This window comes from Stomoxys calcitrans, chromosome 5, assembly GCF_963082655.1.
Source record: "Stomoxys calcitrans chromosome 5, idStoCalc2.1, whole genome shotgun sequence".
NCBI classification, from domain to species: Eukaryota; Metazoa; Arthropoda; class Insecta; order Diptera; family Muscidae; genus Stomoxys; species Stomoxys calcitrans.
The window spans coordinates 123,801,155-123,826,570 of record NC_081556.1 but is presented as its reverse complement, the minus strand read 5'-3'; the positions used below and the strand labels follow the sequence as shown (position 1 = coordinate 123,826,570).

The 25,416-nt window shown below is 37.5% G+C and overlaps 1 protein-coding gene across 2 annotated transcripts in view; it reads left to right on the top strand.

Moving 5' to 3' along the window:
• LOC106091612 (upstream-binding protein 1) overlaps window positions 1-22,612 on the top strand; it is a 64,627-nt gene extending 42,015 nt beyond the window's left edge. For both annotated transcript variants that reach the window (XM_013258185.2, XM_059368681.1), the window contains exons 6-13: window positions 1,255-1,375; window positions 1,470-1,614; window positions 5,230-5,778; window positions 5,891-6,072; window positions 15,638-15,833; window positions 15,905-16,023; window positions 19,944-20,018; window positions 20,088-22,612. In XM_013258185.2, the coding sequence (XP_013113639.2) occupies window positions 1,255-1,375; window positions 1,470-1,614; window positions 5,230-5,778; window positions 5,891-6,072; window positions 15,638-15,833; window positions 15,905-16,023; window positions 19,944-20,018; window positions 20,088-20,511 (1,811 nt within the window). In that variant the 3' untranslated portion in view covers window positions 20,512-22,612. The remainder of the gene's footprint in view (window positions 1-1,254; window positions 1,376-1,469; window positions 1,615-5,229; window positions 5,779-5,890; window positions 6,073-15,637; window positions 15,834-15,904; window positions 16,024-19,943; window positions 20,019-20,087) is intronic.
• Window positions 22,613-25,416: the final 2,804 nt, after the last annotated feature.

The following is a 25,416-nucleotide window of genomic DNA, read 5'->3' as shown; positions in this document are numbered from 1 at the left end:
AGCTGCTATGGGGGCATAAATTACGAATATTTCACCTCATTACGACGAAATACAATTTACATATATACCCGAGGTGGTGGATATGCAAAGTTCTATCTGACCAAACTTAACGCCTTTTTACTTGTTATACATTATCCTTTGCTGGCCTATAAAGAGTTCTTGGCGAAAGAACTTGACAAATGCGATCCAAGGTGGAGGGTATATAAAATTCGGCCCGACCGAATTTTAGTTGTTTATGCTACTATAAGGCTGAAAAAAAATTTAGCTGTAATCCGTTTCTTCGAAATTTCATTAAACTAAACAAGTAAAAGCGTGCGAGGTTCGGCCGGGAAGAATAATGGGAACTCACCACCATGGATTCTGCTAAAAATTTATACAAAATAAATTAAGTTGTAGGTCATAATTTTATTCTACATAACAAACTTCTGTCAAACCAGCAAAAATTAAAGCTTTTAGCAACCAAACAAGGATGATGGAGAGAACGGTTTATATGAGAGCTCTTTCAGGTTATAGACTGATTTTGGCCGTACTTGACACAGTTGTTGGAAGTCATAACAGAACAAAATTTCAGTCAAATCGGGTAAAAATTACGGCTTCCAGGGGCTCAAGGAGTCAAATCGGGAGATCGGTTTATATGGGAGCTATATCAGGCTAAGACCGATTCGGACCGTTCTTGGCACAGTTGTTAGATGTCGTAAAGGAACATCAAATGCAAAATTTCAGCCAAATTGGATAAAAATTGTAGCTTCCAGGTGCTCAAGAAGTCAAATCGGGAAATTGGGAAATCGGTTTATATGGGAGCTATATCTAAATTTGAACCGATATGGCCCAATTGCAATCCCCAACGATCTACATCCATATTAAGTATTTGTGCAAAATTTCAAGCGGCAAGCTTTACGCGTTCGACCTCTATCGTGATTGCGACAGACGGACGGACGGACATGGCTATATCGATTCAGAACGACGATACGATCAAGAATGTATATACTTTATGGGGTCTTAGACGAATATTTCGAGGTGTTACAAACGGAATGACTAGATAAGTATATACCCATCCTATGGTGGTGGTGATCAAAATTTCGTATTTTTTTTTAAATTTTATTTGGTTCTTTTTTTTTGAAAATTTATCAAAAAATGTTTTATAGAAAATATGGTCGATATTTTATTTTCTAAAAATTTATTTGATAGAAAAACTTTTTCAAATATTATGCTAACCTTATTTTTGTCATTTTTTTTTTTTTTTTCCGCCCACAGCACGCCAACTGCTAACCGTAGTTGATGCCAGTAAAATAGAACAAAATCCTCTTGGACGTGCTGGATCTTCAACACCCATAGCAACAACAAATGCAGCCGTTGTCAATTCAGACGATTACAAGTGAGTCGAATGAAACTAGAATAGCATAAGATAACGGAAATACCAACAATTAAACCCTAACTTTGTCTTGCTGGACTCTTTTGTCTTTATTCAGATTCCAATACATTTTGGCAGCTGCCACATCCATTGCTACAAAAAATAATGAGGACACCCTAACATATCTCAATCAGGGTCAGAGTTATGAAATTAAATTGAAGAAAATCGGTGACTTATCCATGTATAGGGATAAAATTCTTAAGGTATGTATGTAGTGCCACCACCATGTGGTGTGGTTGCTATGGTCACTTTCGATTTGTCATGCACTGACACGCAGAGAGCAGAGCATGTGTGAAGAACATGCAAAAATTATTTAAACGTTAATAAAAAAGCTATTACTTGTATTTAGAGGCTTACAATGTGAAGTAAATTTTGTTTTGCCATTTTCTCATGTTGTTGCTGTTGTTTTCTTTTAACATTTAGTCAATTGTCTTAATTGCTTTTAATATATTTTAATTAGAAACAATTGCCAGACTTTAAACAAAAACAATGGCCACTAACAAATTGCAAAGGAGGCAAAGACTTAAGGGGCAAAAGAGGATTTACTTACTGATGTGAGCGGAAAAATTTCGCACTAGATGATTTTACACTCAAAAAATAGTTAAGCATAGAAGGCTATCAGCTCTATAGGCGGGCATAGAAACATTTTTACACCCACCACTGTAGGATAGGGGGTATATTCATTTAGTCACTCCGTATGCAACACATCGAAATATCAATTTGCGACTCTACAAAGTATGTAAATTTCGGATTTTCGTAAAATTCTAAGACGATTTAACGATGTTCGTTTGTCTTTCCGTCTGTCCGTCCATCTGTGGCAATCACCCTACAGCTTAAAAAATTAAGATATTGAGCTGAAATTTGGCACAGATACGTCTTTTAGATGCACGCTGGTTCAGTTCTTGAACGGACAATATTTGGATATAGCTGCTATATAGACCGATCTGCCGACAATGGGTCTAATGGCCAAAAATGCTTTATTTTTTATCCGATTTCGCTGAAATTTGAAACTGTGAGTAGATTAAGGGTTTCCGACTTCTGATCCAAATATGGTTCAAATCGGACAATCTGCCGATAAAGGGTCTGAAACCCATAAAAGCTTTATTTATTACCCAATTTACCTGAAATTTGAAACGGTCGGTTATTTTAAGCCTCCCGAACAGCTGACGTAAATATGGATCAAATCGGACTATATTTGGATATAGCTGCCATATAGACCGATGTGCCGATAAAGAGTCTAAAGCTCTATTTATTACCCGATTTCGCTGAAATTTGAAACAGTCGGTTATTCTAAGCGTGCCGAAATCTGACCTAAATATGGATAAAATCGGACAATATTTGTATATAGATGCCATATAGACCGATCTGCCGATAAAGGTTCTGAAGCCCATAAAAGCTTTATTTTTTAACCGATTTCGCTGAAATTTGAAACTGTGAGTAATTTTGGGCTTTCCAACATCCGACTCAAATATGGTTCAGGTCGGACTACATTTAGATATAGCTCCCATATAGACCGATCTGCCGATAAAGAGTCTGAAGCGCTTAAAAGTTTTATTTATTGTCCGATTTTGCTGAAATTTGGATCAGCGAGTTGCTTTAAGCTCCCCGACATCCGTTCCAAATATGGTGCGGATCGGACTATATTTAGATATAGCTGGCATATAGACCGATCTCCCGATAAAGGGTCTGAAGCCCATAAAAGCTTTATTTTTTAACCGATTTCGCTGAAATTTGAAACAGTGAGTAGTTTTACGCTTCCCAACATCCGACTTAAATATGGTTCAGATCGCACTGTATTTAGATATAGCAGTCATATAGACCGAAATACCGGTTAAGGGTCTGAAACTCATAAAAGCTTTATGTATTACCCGATTTTGTTGAAATTTTAAATACAAAATTCAACAGTGACTTTTATTTATAAGACCAATCAATGTCCGTGACGAATTTGGGACAAGGGGGTTTACATATATATAACCGAGGTGATGAGTATCCAAAGTTCAGCCCGGCCGAAATTAATGGCTTTTTGCTTGTTGGCTGTTATATTGAATATTTTCAACTTTTTAAGAAAACATTTACTTTGGCATACGATTTTATATCCACCACCATAGGATGGGGGTATACTAATCTAGTCATTCTGTCGTAGACCCCATAAATTATATGTATTCTTGATCGTCTCGAAGTTCTGAGTCGATCTAGCCATGTCCGTCCGTCCGTCTGTCGAAATCACGATAGCGATCGAACGCGCAAAGCTAGCCGCTTGAAAGTTTGCACAGATACTTAAAATTGATGTAGATCATTGGGGATTGCGAATGGGCCATATCGATTCAGATTTAGATATAGCTCCCATATAAACCGATCTCTCGATTTGACTTCTTGAGCCCCTGAAAGCCGAAAGTTTTGTCGGATTTGGCTAAAAATTTGCATGTAGTGTTTTGTTATGACTTCCAACAACTGTGCCGAGTACGGTCCACATCGGTTTATAATCTGAAATAGCTCCCATATAAACCGATATCCCGATTTGATTTCCTGAGTCCCTACATGCTGCAATTTTTGTCCGATTTGGCTGAAATTTTGCATAAAGTGTTCTGTTATGACTTCCAACAACTATGTTGAATACGGTCCAAATCGATCTATAACCTGATATAGCTCCCATATAAACCGATCTCCAGATTTGACTTCTTGAGCCTCTGGATGCCGCATTTTTTGTCCGATTTGCTTGAAATTTGGCATGTAGTGTTCTGCTATAACTTCCAACAACCGTGCTAAGTACGGTTTATAATCTGATATAGTTCCCATATAAACCGACATCCCGATTTGACTTCTTGAGTCGTTACAAGCCGCCTTTTTTGTCGGATTTGGGTAAAATTTTGTCTGTTTTGACTTTCAATAACTGTGCAAAGTACGGTTCAAATCAGTCTTTAATCTGATATAGGTCCCATATAAACCGATTTCCCGATTTGACTTTTTGAACCCTTGCAAGCTGCCATTTTTGTTCGATTTGCCTGAAATTTTGGGTGTAGTGTTCTGTTAAGACTTCTAACAACTGTGCCAAGTACGGTTCAAATCGGTCTATAACCTGATACAGCTCCCATATAAATCGATCTCCCGATTTTAATTCTTGAGCCCCTGGAAGCTGCAATTTTTTTCGATATGGATGAAATTTTGCTTGCGGTGTTTTGGTATGACTTCTAATACAGTCCAAATCAGTCTATAACCTGATGTTATTCCTATGTAAACCGGTCTTTCGATCATTCTTGTTCGGTTCCTGCTGGTTTGACAGAAATAATGCCCTTCAACTAAATTTATTTTGTATACATTTTTGGCAGAATCCATGGTGGTGGGTTCCCAAGATTCGCCCGGTCGAACTTAGCATGCTTTTACTTGTTTTTTGGTAAGTCCTATTGCTAAGTACAAAAATTTATTTGCAACATTTTTTTGTTCGAGTGTTTACTATATGCCACTTTCGGTGTTTTTGTGCCACACTTTTTGTCTGAATCACTTTGCTCATATGATCATGATGATGACGATGATGATGATGGCACATGACAGCGATCAACAGTTACAGTCATCGTCAACCAGCCAATTGTTTAAGGCTCTTTTGATTAAAGAGGTCATTTCGATATAGATATCAATTATTTTGTTTTGATTGTTCAAACAAAAACTACAAACTCAACAAACATATTGAACTCAATTGCATATGAAATCATAGTTTTTCCATATACATATATATGTATACATATACATAATACCTACATACATATGGCTATCTGAATATGTAAATGTATTGAAATGAAATTGTATCTAAACTTTTGTTGCAGAGTGTTATCAAGATATGCTTCCACGAGCGTCGTCTGCAGTACATGGAACGTGAACAAATGCAACAATGGCAGGCCTCACGTCCCGGCGAGCGTATTATTGAAGTTGACTTACCACTCTCCTATGGCCTGTGTCATGTATCTCAGCCATTAAATCCAAACTATTTGAATACGGTGGAGATCTTTTGGGATCCCATGAAGGAGGTCGGCGTTTACATAAAGGTTAACTGTATATCCACAGAGTTTACGCCAAAGAAACACGGTGGCGAAAAAGGTGTACCATTTCGTTTACAAATCGAGACATACTTAGAGAATAACAATCCAAATAGCAATAGTGCTAACGGTGGCAGCGGCGTTACAGGCGTTGGCGGCGCCGGCTCTGGCACCAAAACCCCACCCACAACAGTGGTGGCCCCATCCTCACCTTTGGGAGGTGCAGGCGGAGTTGTGGCCATAGGCTCACCTCATAGCCAAACGGGAAATTTGACTCCCAATAATTTGCTAAATTCAGCTGTCAAACAGCCCATACATGCTGCAGCCTGCCAAGTTAAGGTGAGTGTCGGACACACACAAAAATACATTTTGAACTTTTAACAAAAAATTAAAAAATAAAATTTTTTAGTTTTTTATTAATATGAAATTTTCTTTTTCTTTGTCTTTGAAGGTTTTTAAATTAAAAGGAGCTGACCGCAAACATAAACAAGATCGTGAAAAAATACAAAAACGTCCTCAATCGGAACAGGATAAATTTCAACCCAGCTACGAATGCACCATTATGACGGACATACCGCTTGATTTGATAACATCGACGCCAACCACCACAGCTGGTTGTTTCAGCCCCGAATAGTAAGTCTTAATCGTTATATTTTAAAAGTAAATTAAAAAAAAAAAAAACTTTTTTAGAAAGAAAAACATTAGGTTTTTGGTATTTTAAAGTTAATTTAAACTAAAAAAAAACTTTTATAGAAAGAAAAGATCCTTGGCTCCATAGGTCTATCAACATTAGGCAATTTTATTTGCCATTCCTTCCTCAGCCTTTTGTAAAAAGTGGCAAGAAATATGGAAATGGAATTCGTAGGTCTTTTTTCTAAAAAGACTCATATCCCATTTCCTCCCATGACCCTCGCACTAGTAAGTTGAACACGCTATCAACTCGGCTACGGGGGCGACCAAGGGAAACCATAACTCCTATCTCGCTCTACTATAAATAGAGAATTTCGGCAAGCAAAATAATTAAATGTGACTTGGGACTAGGTTAGGTTAGGTTGAAAAGAGGGTGCAGACATTAATCCGCCCCATGCCACTATGGACATACACCTAAGCCTGTAATCGACTTGTTGTGCGCTCTAAAAACTATAAAGTTACCTCTAAAAAGAAAATTTTAAGTTAAGAATTCCGTGCTACTTACAAAATCCTTAATTGTTTTCAATACCACTCCCCTAAGTTGGTTGATGTCTGATATTGTGTCTCCACCTAAGTACCGGTATCTGTTGGACGCGAAAGCCGGGCAATGACAAAGGAAATGCTCCAACGTCTCATCATCTTCCCCGCATGGGACTAAGAAACATAAAATTTTTTTCTGAAAAAATTATTAGATATGAATCACAGCAAAAAGAATTTTCCAAAAGGGATTACCAGCTTATTGTTGTTAACAGTTATTTAATTGAGTTTACAGTTATTTTATTTACATTAGAATAACAAAAAATGCATACAATAGCCTTAATTTTGGTTTTTTTTTACCGATAACATTTTGAAAACGATAACTTTGTTTCTGAAGAGAAGAATAAATCAAAGATATCAATTATCGAATCATCGAATTTGCTCTCTCTCTCTGTACATATGCTGACTCTCCTCAGCAGGCGTATAAAATACTCACGCAACTATCAATACTTATGTACAAATACAACTTACTAAACAAATCTAGCCAAGATTATAGTTTAAACAAAATGTGCCACAAAAGGTGGCAATGCACTATGGGGCCAATGACAGGTTTTCAAAGCAACAATTTAATTTTTCAACTTAAAAATTTGAACAAAATAATAACGGAATTCTATTATCTACACTCTTGAAATACAAAAAAAAACAGTAAGGGAGGGCAAAAGTCGGGCTGTGCCGACTGTATAATACCATACACCTACCCTATAAGTACAATATGGGACCTATATCCAATTCTGAATCAATTTTGATAAACCTCGGCGAGCAAATGTGTTCTAACTATAAAAACTACGGTTGACAAATGACAACATTATGGCAAATTACCCAAAATCTGACGACCATATATATGGGAGCTATATTTAATTCTAAACCGATTTCGGGCAAACTTTTCAGATAATGTGGTAATCGTCGAGAAAAGCGTTTTGCAAAATTTTGGAAAGATTGGTCAAACAATGCGCTTGCAGTGGCTCTTGGGGTGAAAATCTGGCGATATACATATATGACTGCTATATCTAAATCTGGGCCGATTTCTATGAAATTCACCAGTAATATTGAGAGTCATAAGAAAATCCTTCCTGCAAAATTTCGACAGAATCGGTTAACAAATCAGGACTTTTTTGGAATATTTCTCCGAAATCGGACGAACATATATATAAGAGCTAGACCTAAATCTCAACCGATTTCGAGCAAATTCCTCAGATACTGTGGCAGTCGTCGAGGAAAGCGTTTTGCAAAATTTTGGCAAGATGGGTCAATAAATGCGCTTGCTGTGACTCTAGAAGTTAAAATCAGGCGATATATATATGAGAGCTATATCTAAATCTGAACCGATTTCCATGAAATTCACCAGTAATATTGAGAGTCAAGAGAAAATCCCTACTGCCAAATTTAGAGAAAATCGGTTAACAAAAGACCATTTTATTGCAAAATTTCTAGAAATCGGACGAACATATATATGGGAGCTATATCTAAATCTGAACCTATTTTGACCAAACTCTATGTATATTGTGATAGTCGTCGAAGAAAGCGTTGTGCAATATTTTGACAAGATGGATCAATAAATGCGCTTGCTGTGACTCTAAAAGTTAAAATCAGACGATATATATATGAGAGCTATATCTAAATCTGAACCGATTTCTATGAAATTCACCAGTAATATTGAGAGTCAAGAGAAAATCGCTTCTGCCAAATTTCGAGAAAATCGGTTAACAAAAGACCATTTTATTGCAAAATTTCTGGAAATCGGACGAACATATATATGGGAGCTATATTTAAATCTGAACCTATTTTGACCAAACTCTATGTATATTGTGCTAGTCGTCGAAGAAAGCGTTGTGCAATATTTTGACAAGATTGGTAAATAAATGTGCTTGCAGTGGCTCTAGATGCAAAAATCTGACTTTTGGGTTGCCCAAAAAGTAATTGCGGATTTTTCATATAGTCGGCGTTGACAAATTTTTTCACAGCTTGTGACTCTGTAATTGCATTCTTTCTTCTGTCAGTTATCAGCTGTTACTTTTAGCTTGCTTTAGAAAAAAAGTGTAAAAAAAGTATATTTGATTAAAGTTCATTCTAAGTTTTATTAAAAATGCATTTACTTTCTTGGATTGCCCAATTACTTTTTGGGCAATCCAATATATACATATATATATATATTTCCATGAAATTCACCAGTAATGTCGAGAGTCATAAGAAAATCCTTCCTGCCAAATTTCGAGAGAATCAGTTAACAATTAACTATTTTATTGAATTGTTACTGAAAATCTGACGAACATATATGGGAGCTATACCCAGATCTGAACCGGTTTTTTCCAATTTCAATAGGCTTCGTCTCTAGGCCGAAAAACATGACTGTACCAAATTTGAAGACGATCGGATGAAATCTCCGACCTGTAGTTTGTACACAAATTAACATGGACAGACGGACAGACAGACAGACGGACAGACGGACATAGCTAAATCGTTTTAGAAAGTGATTCTGAGTCGATCGGTGTACTAATCAATGGGTTTATCTCTCTTCCTTTTGGGTGTTACAAACAAATTCACTAAGTTATAATACCCTGTACCACAGTAGTGGTGTAGGGTATAAAAAATCGAATCAATCTGGTAACACTTCACTTTACTTCACACTTCAGCTTTCAAAGGTGACATATTTTCTTATGCATCTTCATCTTTTTCTGACATTCAACATAAATAAACTGTGAAAGTATTTTAGGCGCTTTACAGTAAATATAAATATTTCAATTATTGTTTTGAATCGAAATTCCTTCTTTTGGCATGTAAAATAAGATAGTTTAATCAAGTAATAACAAGTAAAAGCGTGCTAAGCTCGGCCGGGCCGAATTAATGGGAACCCACCACCATGGATTCTGTCAAAAATATATACAAAATAAATTTAGTTGAAGGGCATACTTAAACTCTACCGAACCGAACAAGGCTAATCGAGATACCGGTTTATATGGGAGCTATATCATGTTATAGACCGTTTTGGACTGTACATGCTACAGTTGTTGGAAGTCGTAACAGAACACCGCATGCAAAACTTCATCTAAGTAGAACAAAAATTTCGGCTTGTAAGGGTTCAAAAAGTCAAATCGGAAGATCGGTTTATATGGGAGCTAAATCAGGCTATAGACTGATTTGTACAAAACTTGGCAAAATTTTTGGATGTCCTAACAGAACACTACATGCAAAATTTCAGCCAAATCGGACAAAAATTGCAGTTTGTAAGGATTCAAGAAGTCAAATCGGAAGATTGGTTTAAATGGGAGCTATATCAGGTTATAAAACGATTTGAACCGAACTTTGCACAGTTGTTGAAAGTCATAACAAAACACTACATGCAAAATTTCAGCCAAATCGTACAAAAATTGCGGCTTGCAAGAGTTCAAGAAATCAAATCGGAAGATGGGGATATATGGGAGCTATATCAGGTTATAGACCGATTTGGACCGACTTGCCACAGTTGTTGAAAGTCTTAGTATAATATACGCGCAAAATTTCAACCAAGTCGGACAAAAATTAAGGCTTGTATGAGCTCAAGAAGTCAAATCGAAAGATCGGTTATAGACCGAGACCGGGGGTGGTAGTCTTCCAATAAGATTTAAACAAACGGAATGTGTAGGATAACGACAATGATGATGTTGGAATTGGAAGGATCCCGCTGTGAGTGGACTGTATGATGTATGAGTATGCTTGTTATTCCTCCGGATTGTAGAATAACAAGCGTATACAAAGAAAACACAGCACCGAAAGAAATACACCTGCATTCATTTATTTGAAACTCTTTCGTTCTCCCTGTAGGCGTATGTAGGTGTGCTTGCCACCACCCTTCCTTTTGAATTTTTTCATAGACCACTTAGACCATGTGTTACAAATGCAAGTTACTATGCCTCTACCCCCCCTGTTATGTAGGTATAGGCTAAAATAATCTAATTCACGGCTATCTAGTCCAATTAATTAAAAAAAATACACTAAGTTATGCAATTTATTTTGATATCAACTATATATTATAGATAATTAACTTTAATTATTGATTTATGACAACGGTCATGTTATTACAATATAGCCATTCAGTTAGAATGCAAAGTAGAATGACATTTTATTGCGCAAACCTGCATTTGTTTGTCATGCATGCATAGTATGTTCCATCTGTGTCATACGAAAGAAAACTTGTTTTCAATAAAAAATGGTTTAAAAAAACTAAAGCACGTAGTATCAAATATTAAGACACGCAAATAGAGAACTTGACATTGTTTAGAAACTGAGCTACACACACATGGCTAAAAAAAATGCAATGGAATAACAACAAAAACGGATAAATCGATAATTTTTAATTATTATAATTAAGAGTCTATTAAACAGTGGATGTGTAATGCATATATCAATCACATAGGGTATTGATGTCAGATGAAATTTAAAAAAAAAAAAATTAAAAATATTTTACAAAACAAAATATTTTCAGTGAATGAATATTTGCTTTAGACTAAATGCCCATGAATTTCCAATAATATTTTATTAAAATTAATTTAGTCCACATTTGAGAAGAAAAACACGATATGCATGAACATCAATATTAAAAAAATGTGTCAATAATCTCAATAAACATGTAAGCGATATTTAGAAACTAATATGTCATTGCTTTCATTCTTGTTTGACATGCGTAATATGATCCCCTTCTTCATCTCGCTAACATCGTAAAGCATGCAGTATGAGTGTGTGTATGTGTGTGTGCAGCTGCTAGTTGCATAGTATGTGTTGTTGTGTAAAACATACTTAGTTTTAACCAGAAAATACAAGAATAACTGTTTGTCGTAATAGCAGCAGAGAGAAACAGATGTAATACATTACTTGTTATTGTAGAAGCATCTCCATTTCTTCACTCCCAATTTATTGTTTTTTTTTTATCATAACCTTACGTGTACATGTAACGTATAAGTGTTGATATAAGTTAATGTTGATCATACGCTATGGGGTACAACATACACCAGTTGGTGTGTGATTTTTTTATTTTCAAATTAAAATTGATCATACGCAACGGAAGAAGGTGCAAGTTGGTTACAGTAAGGGAGTCACTCATTCATTGCATATTATATTTTATGTGAATTTGTTTGTAATACCAAAAAAGAGAGGGAATCCAGGGGAGATCGGCTTGCATGGGTGCTATATTCGGTATAATATGTATACAGATCGACTCAGAATCGTTTCCTGATTGTATTTAGGCATTTCTGTCTGTCAGTCTATCCATATTTACATGAGTACAAAATACCCATGGCTTTAAGGGATAACGATAACACCTATTTGACATGAAAATCAGTTCAGATATAGATATAGCTTCCATATACAGCGGTATGTTTAAAATACTGTTACAAGGTGTCTCAATGCTTTAAATTTCAGGAAAAGGGGTGTAAGATCTGATATTGACTGAAACTGGTGCGAGTGTTAGGGAATCTCTTCCAAATTTCGTATATTCTGGGTAAATTACAAAATAAAATGCGGCTTTGTTCGTTCAATGCTTTCATCGAAAAACAGGCCTTTAAAGCAGCTGCAAACAATGTTGGTCACATCTGATCCATACTCATTCTAAAGTCGAAAATGGCTAGTAAAAGCGCATTTCTGAGCTCAAATCCTTAAATCGTGAGATCGCTTTATCCAAACTCGGCACGGTTGTTCATCGAAATCGGGAAAAATATGACTTTTTTACCGCGAGAAACGTATAAATAGGCTATATCAAGATATTGGTTCTATCTTTCAAGAAACAGACGGAAATGTCCAGATCGTCTATGAAAATAACCGTGATCTCGTATATATACGATGTATGGTTGAAAATGTATGATTTGATGTGTTGCATCACTTTTTTATGGGTTTTGGTAGGATTTATCTCAAATTCTGGTAGGAAATAATTTTCTTGAGTGGCAATACTGGCTATAAGAGCTATATCAGGTTAGAAACCAATTCGGGCCATACTTGGCTTGGATGTTAAATACAATAGTAGATACCATTGTGCAAATTTCAACGAAATCGGATAAGAATTGCGCTCTAGAGGAACTTTAGAAGTAAAATGGGGAGATTGGTTTACAAGGGAGCTATATTAGTATAGTAAATATATTAGAGAGCATAGAAGAAGTCACTGTGCAGAATTTCAGCTAAATCGAATAAGAAGTACGCCCTCTAGAGGCTAAAGAAGTATAATCGGTTTATATGGGAGCTACATCAGGTTATGGACTGATTCAGACCATGTTTAGAACGCTTTTTAGAGGTCATAGATATAGTGACTGTGCCAAATTTCAGCAAAATCGGATAAGAATTGCACCCTCTAGACCTCCGTGTTGAATACGGTCCAAATCGATCTTTATCTTAATATTGCCCCCATATAGAACGATCTTCCGATTTAGGGTCGGGACTCAAGGTCGGCACTTCTAGAGACTCAAGGAGTCGAGTCGAAGGACCACTTTATATGGGAGCTATATCTCAATCTAAAATTTGGCACAATGACTAGTGTTAAGATCACCGACCTCCCTGTTGAAGATGATCAAAATCGGTCTATATCTTAATATTGCCCCATATAAACCAATCTCCCGATTTAGGGCCTAAGGCTCCTAAAAGCTACATTTATTACCCGCTTTGTCTGATATTTGGAACAATGACTTCTGTTAAGATCCCAAAACTCAGTGCTGAATATGGTTTAAATCCGTCTATATCTTATTATACCCCCCATATAGACCGATCTCCCAATATAAAGTCTAAGGTTAAAAAAAAACCGCATTTATTTATTCGCTGAAAAATAACAAAATGAGCAGTTTTCAGCCTTTCCACGTCCGTGTCGAGTATGGTTTAAATAGGGCCATTTTTGGGCATAGCCCCCATATAGGCCGATCTTCCGACTGAAGGTCTTTCAATTTATTTTGCTGAAATTAAGTGGAGTAATTCCCCGATTTTGCTGAAATAAAGTGGAGTAAGCTATGTTAAACCCCTACACATCCTCCCAGAATAAGGTGCAGATCGTATCATATTTGGTGTAGCTGCTATATACATATATCGATGTCCTGATTTGTGGTCTTGAACCCATATAAGAATGTTTTATTACCAGATTTTGCTGAAATTTTCAACAGTAAATTGTGGCGAATTTGGTCCAGATACCGGTTCACATGGGAGCTATATCAGGTTATAGACCAATTTGGACCGTACTTAGCACAATTGTTGGAAGTCATAACAGAATACTATGTGAAAAATCTCTACCTAATCGGACAAAAATTGCGACTTTTAAGGACACAAGAAGTCAAATCGGGAGATCGGTTTATATGGTTATAGACCGATTTGAACCATACTTGACATTGTTGTTGAAAGTCATACCAAAACACTTTGTACAAAATTGCAGCTAAATTGAACAAAAATTGCGGCTTTCAGGTGCACAAGAAGTCAAATCAGGATATCGGTTCACATGGGAGCTATATCAGCTTATAAACTGATTTGGACCGTACTTGGCACATTTGATATAAGTCGTCACAGAAATTTCTGGGGTCTCAATAAGTCAAATCGCGAGATCGGTTTATATAAGAGCTATATCCAAATCTGATCCGATATCGCCCATTTGCAATCCCCAACGACCTTAGAAGTATCTGTGCAAATTTCAAGCGGCTAGCTTTACGCATTCGACCGCTATCGTGATTTCGACAGACAGACGGACGGACATGGCTAGATCGAATCAGAATGTCGAGAGGATCCAAAATATGTATACTTCATGGGGTCGCAGATCAATATTTCGAGGTGTTACAAACGGAATGACCGGATTAATATAACCCCATCCTATGGTGGTTGGTATAAAAAATCTGCCATTACACAAACACATGCATTGGGAAAAGAGCGGCTAATAGACAAGGCTGTCGAGCGTGGTTAATGTGGTATTTTATGTCATGGAGGCGTTTTCGCAATATATTGGGACATAAGTACAACATACCAAAGTACGGCCCTTGAAGCCTTCACACTTAATACGGCCGATGAGTTATTCTAACCAAATGACGAAACGTGTCCCATAGTGGTTGGTGTGTGTTGCGATCTCTGGCAAAAATCTACGATCATTGAGCTCGTCTCGAAAGAGAAACATACTTCGTTTTCTTTGTCAGTGTACTAAAATGTTTCTTTCAGTGTATATCTTGAATTAAATTCCATTGCAAAAACCTCCGATCATTGAACTCGTCTCGAAAGAGAAACATACTTCGTTTTCTTTTTCAGTGTACTGAAATATTTCTTTCAGTTTATATCTTGAATTCTACTACTTTTGCAACGTATTAAAAATCAATTAGAACTGGCTAAGCTGAATACACAAATTATTTTCTACCAAATCTTAACTTAGAGAGAGATACACTCTCGTATGAAAGAGGTGGCTTATAACTCTCCGAAAGTATGTTCTCTTGTTATTGAAAGTATTGTTATTTTGTTGTTATGCTTTTTTGAACAATTGCAAGTAACCGGTTTCGCAGCAGCAGAAATACAATTCTCATAGATGTTGTTACTGCTGCTGCTGCTGCTGTGGTGTGCTGTGCCGTTGCAGTTTAAGTTCTTCTGCCAACAGCGACAGAGACTGCATTCCTATGAGAGTCATAACAAACACACACAACACCATCGATGACGATGGTGTTCATGATGATGATGATGATGTTGATGATGATGAGTGTGTTTATTTTTAGAGAGCTTCTTAAATGTGTTTTATGGAGAAACTTTTGTGTAGTGCACCACACAAACAAGCTAAGAGTATTTCAATTTTATTGGCGCTTGAAAGGAGTTCCAATGAAGACATTGTTGTCTTCGTAGTCGTCATCGTCATAATTTATTTATAATTAAATGCTAACGATACAATAACATAAATTGCCAAGGCTTTTAAAAATGTTTTGCAAAGTAAAATTATTTATGTACATGCATACTGAATTCGATAATAAATTTATTGTTTTGTTTTTTCTTTTTGTTGCTGTTCTTTCAGTATGAAAATCTGGCCAAATTCACCAGTTCATATACCAAAATATGATGGCATTTTATCGTATGCAAGTGCTTCGCCAAATGCCAATGCCAGCCCCATAGCCATTAACAGTGTCTCCTCAACAAATTCTCCAAATTTGAAAATCATGGATGCCAATATGGTGGCCGCACCGGTTATGGCCACCGATACCGATGACTATGTAAGTTATGGAAGCATTGAGATCTAGAAAACTGAGTATAATTTGTGTGTGCTTTTATTTTCTATTTGCAGAATTCAATAAACATAATGCCCGAATCAACACCGGTGCAAGTAACCCAATGGTTAACATATCATCGCCTAACGGCTTATTTATCAACATTTGCCCAATTTTCAGGTGCCGACATAATGAGGTATGTATACGAAATTTAAAATTTTTTTGAAACAATAGGTCTGTTCGCGTACTTTTCCAATAAAAAGTTACCAGACAAAATTTTCAGAAGTGTAAGAACAACAAAAAAATCACCTGTTCGATGTTGCAAATTGCTGCTGGAAAAAAAACTTCCAGCAGAAATTTGCAATCTCTCAATTACCATATTCACAATCCCATGGCAGTCGGTTGTACGTACCAGATTGACCCGATGGAGTTCTTCACCGGCTACAACAACAACACCATATTCTCAAAATTTTGTTTGGTCTAACGCAAACGTCTAGGTCAGGAAAATATTAGTACCGCAAAAATTAATTACATGCAAGTGGTCCAGATTCAAAATCAGATAGTCTCCTCTACTTTGAAATATAATCATTAGCAATATATTTTTGTCTCTGGAAGAAAATGGTGTTAAAGTGGTCATGTATGCTAATGGACAGGAAATTGAACTTCAAATCCAACATTTTGAAAAGTCAAGAAAGGCAACTCTTGCCGTATACACCTGCAAGAGAGCAAATTGAAAATGGTGTAAAAGTGGTCACGGATGCTAATGGACAGGAAATTGAACTTCAAATCCAACATTTTGGAAAGTCAAGAAAGGCAACTCTTGCCCTATACACCTGCAAGAGAGCAAATTGGGGATTTAGACCGCGCATCGTGCATTGGGTATATACTGTACTTGTCAGACCTATAATGCTATATGGTATTGTGGTCTGGTGGACGGGGTTTCAAAAGTTCACCTACTGTTCAATACTCAATCAGATCCAAAGCATGGCTTGTTTGTGCGTCACAGCCGCACTGAGAACGACACCTTCTGAAGCACTGAGTTTAATGCTACATCTAATGCCTCTGTACATTATGGCTAGAAAAATTGGCGCGACCACTGCCGAGAGGCTAAGGGAGCTTTCTCTTTGGTCATGCGGCGGCTACGGACACTGTGTTATCCTTGATACAATGGCCGAAGTTCCAGGCAGAGTGGATTACACATTGCCTGAGGCGCTTCTTGATAAAAATAAAAGTCTGGTACTACTATTCCTGATAGAACTGTTTGAAACTACGATATCCCTGGAAATATAATTTACATAGACTTCTAAACGGATGCTTCCAAACTCGACGACCAGGTGGGCTTTGGTGTATACTCTGAAGAACTTGTACTGTTCATGTCAAGAAGATTACCCGACCACTGAAGTGTATATCAAGCGGAGATTCTTGCAATGAAGGAAGTGGTGAAATGGCTAAGATATAATCTCATAACGACGATTGGATAAATATCTTCTCAGACTACCAAGCAGCCATTAAATCCCTGAAGAACGTATTTCCGAACACAAAAACTTCCCTCAACTATCGCAGATCGCTCAACGAAATGGCTGAACAGTTCAAAATTCAACTGTTCTGGGTGCCGGGCCACAGAGATACCCCCGGGGACTTGTAGAGCGGACAAGCTTGCAGGAAAACTGGAATCTGGGGGTATGCCTCTAGCGACATGTAAGCTAAGTTTTGTCAACCAGGCCCGAAGGGCAACCAATGATAGATGGTCACCAAAAAGGCGCTGTGAGCATTCCAAAACTAATCTACACTTAAAGAGGTCTACCGCTCTGATGTCATAGGCTAGAACAGACGTATAAGTCATTATGTCCGTCATGACAGGTCTCTGTCTAAACGGTCGCTTTTGCAGAAGCTGTGAGGGCATCGAAGAAGAAGAAGAAGATATAGCGGATGTGAACATTCGCAAGTTGTTGTGATTTTTAAAGCGATCTGGATGGTTCAACGGTAGGAACTAGAAGGCATATTCATTCTTCTGTTACTGTGGTATCACAATGGACGAAAACGTCTGAGCCTGATTGCAGACTGCCACTTAAACCTAACCTAAACCTAAGCTAAACCTAAACCTAAACCTAACCTAAACCTAAGCTAAACCTAAACCTAATCTAAACCTAACCTAATCCCTGAATAAACGGTTTCCCGCTGCAAATGGTATTAAGATTTTTTTCTGAATTACGTGATAATCCTTATCACAAACAAATAAAAGCGTGCTAAGTTAGCCCGGGCCGAATCTTGGGAACCCACCACCATGAATTCTGCTAAATATATATATAAATTAAATTTAGTTGAAGCAAAATTAAAGATTCTAGGAACCGAACAAGGATAATTGAGAGACCGGTTTATATGGGAGCAATATCAGGTTAAATACCGATTTGGACCGTACTTGGCACAGTTGTTAAAAGTCAAAACAGAACACCGCATGCAGAATTTAAGCCAAATCGGATGAAAATTGAGGTTTCCAGGGGCTCAAGAAGTCAAATCGGGAGATCGGTTTATATGGGAGCTATACCAGGTTATAGACCGATTTGAAACGCACTTAACACAATTGTTGAAAGACATAACAGAATACTACTTGCGAAATTTTAGCCAAATCGGATGAAAATTGAGGCTTCCAGGGTCTCAAGAAATCAATTTGGGAGATCGGTTTATATGGAAGCTATATCTGAATCGATATGGTCTATTTGCAATCCCCAACGACCTACATCAATATGAAGTATCTGTGCAAAATTTTATTTCGACATACGGACGGACGGACATGGCTAGATCGAATCAGAATGTCAGATGTCGGAGGATCCAGAATATATATTTTTTATGGTGTCGCAGATCTATATTTTGAGGTGTTACAAACGGTATGACTAGATTAGTATAGCCTATGCCTATAGCCTCCCATGGTGGTAGGTATAAAAGAAACAGATGAGGGTTTCTCCTTATACTACATTATGACGTTGTTGTTGTTCTAGCTTTGTGTTGTACACTGAGGCGGCAGCCCTTGCCGTTGAGAGGCTCCGTCCGTTACGTACAATCGGCTGCCATGATGAGGTGATGTGAGTGAGCGACTACAGCATGAAAGAAGAAAAGACCCTGCCATAACATCCAATTCGGAAAAGAATGCACCTAATGTCCGTGCCAAATTTGTTCCAAATCGGACCATAGGTGGTTTACATATATACCCGAGGTGTTGGTTATCTAAAGTTTGGCCGGGCCAACCTTAATGGATTTTTACTTGTTTTGGTTAAGATCAAAAAATAAAACTTGAACACTCATCTATGAAGTAAAGTAATGGCCAATCAGTAATCAAAATTCGAAATGAATGGTCATGTCTGTTAGTAAATAAGAAATTTAGTTTAAAGATAGCATCCTTATTTTAAAGTTTTGGTTCTTTTGCTTCATTGCTAAAATTCTACAAATAAGGAAAAATCCTAAATTTTGGGTCAACTTTTTTTTCAGCGTAACTGGAGTCGATAATGTTTCCTAAAGTTGCAACCAAGATGCCTTCCTTTTCACATTTTCTATTTCGATTTTCTAGTGCAGAGGTTAGCATGTCCGCCTATGACGCACAGTGGAAGAAAACGAAAAAAAAAACTATTAAAAAATATGTCGTGTGAAAAATTTAAAATGGTTCGAATTTCTCACATTGTGTGACGCTGAACGCCTGTGTTCGAACTCTGCGAGAACATCAGCAAACATTTTCAGTCGTGGTTATCCCCTTCTAATGCTGACGACATTTGTGAGGTATTATGTCATGTTAAAGTTCTCCCCAAAGAGGTGTCGCACTGCGGCACGCCGTTCGGACTCGGCTATAAAAAGGAGGGCCCTTATCATTGTGCTTAAAAGTGATATGTAAGAGGTTTGCCCCAATTTCTTAGCGAAATGTTTTGTGGGCAAATTTGCATTACAATGTGGTGATGGTTGTTAAATCGATAGTATATTCCTCTCTAGGCGCTTGTAGAATATTTGTATTGTTGTTCTGTTCGTCCATATCTTTGGATGCGAGATGGGGCACAGATGTGACTAATTTTTAAATAAATGTCTTATGAATTTACCACCCTTATTCATTTTTGTTTTTATTTTTTTTTACAGAATGTCTAAAGAGGACTTAATACAAATTTGTGGCCTTGCCGATGGTATACGAATGTTTAACATTTTAAGAGCAAAGTGAGTTTTATATTTCTAACTGTGTTCCTAAAAAAAACGGACATAATCTCTTTATTGTTTTACTTTCAGGGCCATAACACCCCGTTTAACGCTCTATGTTAGCTTGGATGGCAGCAGTTACAATGCCATTTATCTCATATCCAATACTGCTAAGGAGTTATTGCAAAAACTTTTCAAATTACCTGGCTTCTATGAATGCGTAGCCAAAAATTCCAATTCTTTGAATGGTAGTGCAGGTGGTGGAGGAGGTCTCATGGATAATTCATCACCCTACCATAGTTGGGGTATGCATTCCAAATACTCGGGTTCCGGTTCCAGCATTTTCAATGATGTCAATAACAAAAGTTTAATTTATATAACTGGGCCATCGGGTATTCATGTTGCCATAACCGATGAGGTTCTAACAAATGAAATCAAGGATGGTAGTCTATATGGTCTGGAAGTACAAAATGGAAAAGTCATTATGAAATTGATGAACAAAAATGAAAACTGAAACAAAAAAAAACGTTAAGACATATATAACAGAATTAGATACAAAGTTAAAAAAGGAGGTTATAACTACAATAGTAATTAAATAAGAAAAATATGTATATATAAAATATTCAAAAATAAGTTTATAACTACAAAAGTTGAGACCACTCATAGGTTATCTAATTGTGACTCTTCAATATTCCATATTGTAAACTGAAATCTGTTACAAGATAGGGAAGAAATGAAGAAAAGTTTCTAGTTTCCCATCATTTTAAATTTTTAGAGCTATAAATAGGTAGGATTGATATGTTTTCGTAAATGCACATTTTATAAAATTCTTGGAAATGTCTTTAATAGAACTTTGAGTAGGTAGAGTTGATATATTCGAGCTCAGAGAAAATTATCGACTCACCAAAATTTTAAGAAATTCCATAAATATTCCTTTAAGAAGATAGAGTGGATATGCTCTAGCTCAAAGAATAATCGACTCAGCGATAATTCTGAAATGCCGTTAATAAAATTATGAGGGCCATGAGTAGGTAGAGTAGGTATGTTCTAACTCAATGGAAAATGTAGACTCACTAAATTTTCAGGAAACACCGTTCGTTGATATTTTCTAACATAATAAAATGTCTATATAGCGAAATTCCTGAAAATTCAGTAAATAAAATAATGAGTAGGTAGAGTTGATATGTTCTAGCTCAAAGAATAATCGACTCAGCGAAATTTCAGAAATACCGTTAATAGAATTACGAGGAACATCAATTCATTAAAATTTGTAAAATGCCTTTAATAGAGCCATGAGTAGGTAAAGTTGGTATGTTCTAACTAAATGGAAAATTTAGACTCACTAAATTTTCAGGAAACACCGTTCGTAGATCTATGAGAAGGAAGAGTTGATTTTTCTTACTCAATAATATGCCGATTTAGCGTAATATCAGAAAATTCAGTAAAGAATGAGTGGATAATATCCACAATGAATTATTTTCTCATTCAAAATAAAATCTCGACTCAACGCAAATTAAGGAAATAGGCCATATAATACTATGAGTAGTTAGAGTTGGTATGTTCTAATTCAAAGGAAATTTTCGACTCGGCAACATTGTTTTCATATAATGTTGTATAAAAAACTATAAGTAGGAAGAGTTGGTATTTTCTAAGTCAGAAAAATATTGACTAATCGAAATTCCAGGGAATATTGTAAAACATTTCAAGCCAACCAAGGATATCAATTCATATATACCCAATTCCGAGCTTATTTTTTTTCAAATTTATTTTATTTGGTAAATTTTTCATATCGATTTATTAAGTGTTAAACAATATATTTTTTAAAATATTTTCTTGAAATGTTTTCATTTCAAACCAACAAAGGATGAACATACATATATGCCTAATTCCGACCTTAATTTTTATTCAAAATTTATTTAATTTGGTAAATTTTTTCATTTTTTTATTGTTAAACAATGTATTTTTTAAAATAAAGACATAAAAATAAAATAAAAAAAGAAAAAAAAAGTTTTTGCATAAACAAGTTTCAACTACATAAAAAAGCAAAAATATATGTTTGTGGCCATAGGATTTCAATAACTTTTATGTCTTAAGATTTTTCTAGTTAAAGTTTTCAAGCGAAAAAAATGTCTTTTCCACCCTACCATCCCCAAAAAACAACAAGTGCAAAATATTTTATTTTTCTTTTATTAATATCATTATTTTCTTGTTATCTAAGTATGCACATATATGTTTTTTTTACATTTATATTTATATAAGTCTCGTTTTGTTTTATTTTTGTCTTTTTGTAAACTAAATTTAAGAAAAAAAGAAATATTTTGATGAGAAAATTAAAACCGAAAAAACTAGAAAAAACAAAGTCAGGCCCTCCCAAAAAAAAAAAAAAAAAAAACAAACAAACGCAAGAATTGAACATCTATTAAACCACCATCAATGAAGAAGAATCTTCAACTAACAACCCTTTTAAAAAAGAGAATGCTCTGTATTATGTTTCACTAATTGCACGTCCTCATTATTTTACTTTATTATTATAGCAACTAAGTTTTATAGCAATTGTAGAGAACCCATATAGAGGCGTTGTACATAATACTGCAATAAAAAATGTTACACAAAAATGTGAGTGGAGTGGTTGGTCTGCTGAAAAAAAACACCAGTGATATTTGTTTTTATTTTTGTTGTTGATATGTCAATAAAAGACATCTGGTTAGGTATACATGTTATTAGAGCAACGTAATCCTTCTCATTTTCGCATACATAATGAGAATTATTGTAAGGAAAGGGATTTGATCATTTTATATTCATATTGATGTTAAGAAACTTAAGTTTTTATACTAAAGAAAGAAAAAACAACAGTGGTTTGAAAACGCTTTTACCAGCAACATGCCTTTAAGAAATAGAGTGGCGAATTCTTTCATATTAATGAGCTTTATGCGGATATATCAACTCCATCATTCGAAATGTTGGTTTTAGAACCCATAATGCGTATATGTATATGAGATTATATCACGCTATAATGGAGAAACGCATACCAATTTTTATCCTCATGATCACAATAACCAATATATAAATAAGATATCATGACAATCGGTCAATGATAACACATGCCAACACAACGTCCAAAGATGTCTTAGACACTGCCGCAGTGGTATTCGAACAGTATATGCGCATCACACAGGCTGGAACTTTGAGCTTTATTCTGTGTGGTGTTCTTTTTTATCACGAAAAGTTTAGCTGAGAGCTACCGGGCGCGTCCACAGGTTGCGGATAGTGGAATTCTCTATATGGAGTAGCTGCAACTGCAGTCGCGGACAATCAGCGGTATCGTGTGGAGAGTCTCAGTCAAAGAACGGGTGGCACCGGCTCTTGATTAAATACTGAGTGCTTGTGATGCTCGATACGACAAAGCGAGATATTGGCGCCTCTAAACAACCAATGGCCATCATGTGCTCGCGGCGATCGGTCGTATAGACCGGAACGAGTTTAAGTCTCCTCCTCATCCTCATGTGCGGTATCCCCATGCGCGCCGCCCACCTAGGGACTCCAAACAATCCGCCACGCATCTCGAACTCACCATCCTCGATCCTAAGGCCATGAGTGCAGCCATACTGCAAATTTTTGCCCATGAACATTCCACTAAAAAACAGGGGCAAACTTCTCACCAATCAATGAGTGCAGTTCGATTCAAGTTTAAGCTCAATGATAAGGGGCCTCCTTTTTATAGCCGAGTCCGAACAGCGTGCCGCAGTGCGACACCTCTTTGGAGAGAAGTTTTACATGGCATAGTACCTCACAAATGTTGCCAGCATTAGGAGGGGAAAGCCACTTCTGGTGGTCTCGCCAGGATTCCAACCCAGGCGTTCAGCGTCATAGGCGGACATGCTAACCTCTGCGTTACGGTGGCCTCCTGGGCCGCAATACGGTCCACATAAATGCTGAGTTTCGAGGGCGGTAAGTCTTGCGGCCACTGCAATGGCACAGACCTCTGCCTGAAAGACCGTGCACTCGTCCGGCAGTCTCAGAGACATGCTGATATTAAGTGCATCAGAATAGACCCCTAATCCAGTCTCTGACTCCATCTTGGAGCCATCTATGTAGATCGAGGTCTCACCCTCCTCAAGTACAGCATTCGCCTTCCATTCATCCCTCTCAGGAAATCGAACAGTTTCCAGGACAGTTTCGAATCGAGGGCTATGCCTAGGTACTTAACCTCCTTCGACAGCCACAGGGTGAGCCCGTCCAAGGACGGTAGTCTAAACTCCGGAATCTTATATCTACGCGTGAAGAGCACCAGCTCTGTCTTCCCTGGGTTGGTCCTAAACCCATTTCTGGTAGTCCATCGCGACAACCTCCTCAGTGACCCTTCCATGATCTCGCTGAAAGTAACCTGCCTCGGACCAGCAGCACGACGTCGTCCGCATAAGCGATAATCCTCGTGCCGTCCCCACCGAGATCCATCAGGATTTCATTAATCACGAGGTTCCATTGAATCGGCGAGAACAACCCTCTTTGGGGCGTTCCTCTGGTCACCCGCCTCCTAGCCATACTATCTCCCAGTACGCCAGTACCTCCCTCGTCTTTCTTCGGTCGATGACAGGCCAGAGTGCCCTAGCTGGCCAGCAGCCCATCTCGCCACTCTGGCCATCTCTTCTACTGTGTTCAATAGCTCGACAAATGGAACGCAGGCATGGAATGCAGGCAAGACCGGCACCTGGTTCATCCGCCGCAGATGTACCCCTTCTAATGGATTCGTCCGCCACTCACTTCCTTGCGATATCTTGATCGCCGACTTCTTCCTGGTCGTCCAGGAAGTTCCACCGTCTCCTTACTATTCTCGATGTAAGTCCCGTCCTCCCTCATCAGGGAGCTAGGCATGCTAGGGTCCTTCAAGAGCACTTTGCGCAACCTAGTTACCTCGCTAGCGCTGTCCAATTCTCCACTTAATTTTGCCCAGGATCTCCTCTTCGCCTTCCTCATCTCCTTTTTGAACTTGTCAAAGGCTTCGCAAAGTTCGTCCCAACTCTCAGCCGTGTTCTCTCTGTTGCCCTTATTAAGAAGCCTTCTACTCCTCTATGAGCACCTTTAGCTCCGATGATCACTATGACTGTGGTTTTACGCGACGGTACTCGTTGGGGATATGCCTTCAAAAACGACTCGTTCGCATGCCTCGGTCGTGACAAGATCCAATGCGGCCTCCTGTTCCCTTGCGTCCACCAGAAGCCCCCGCTTCTGCATCTGTTCCCTGGACTTCTTCCACTGGGAGAACTCGTTCGGGACATGTCTTCAAAAAGGCCAAGACATGCCGTGACAAGATCCACTGCGGCCTAATGTTTCCTTGTTTCCACCAGAGGCCCCCTAGGGGACCCCAGCTTCTGCCTCTGTTCCCTGAACTTCTCTTAGTTGCTCCTTCTCGGGTTTCTGT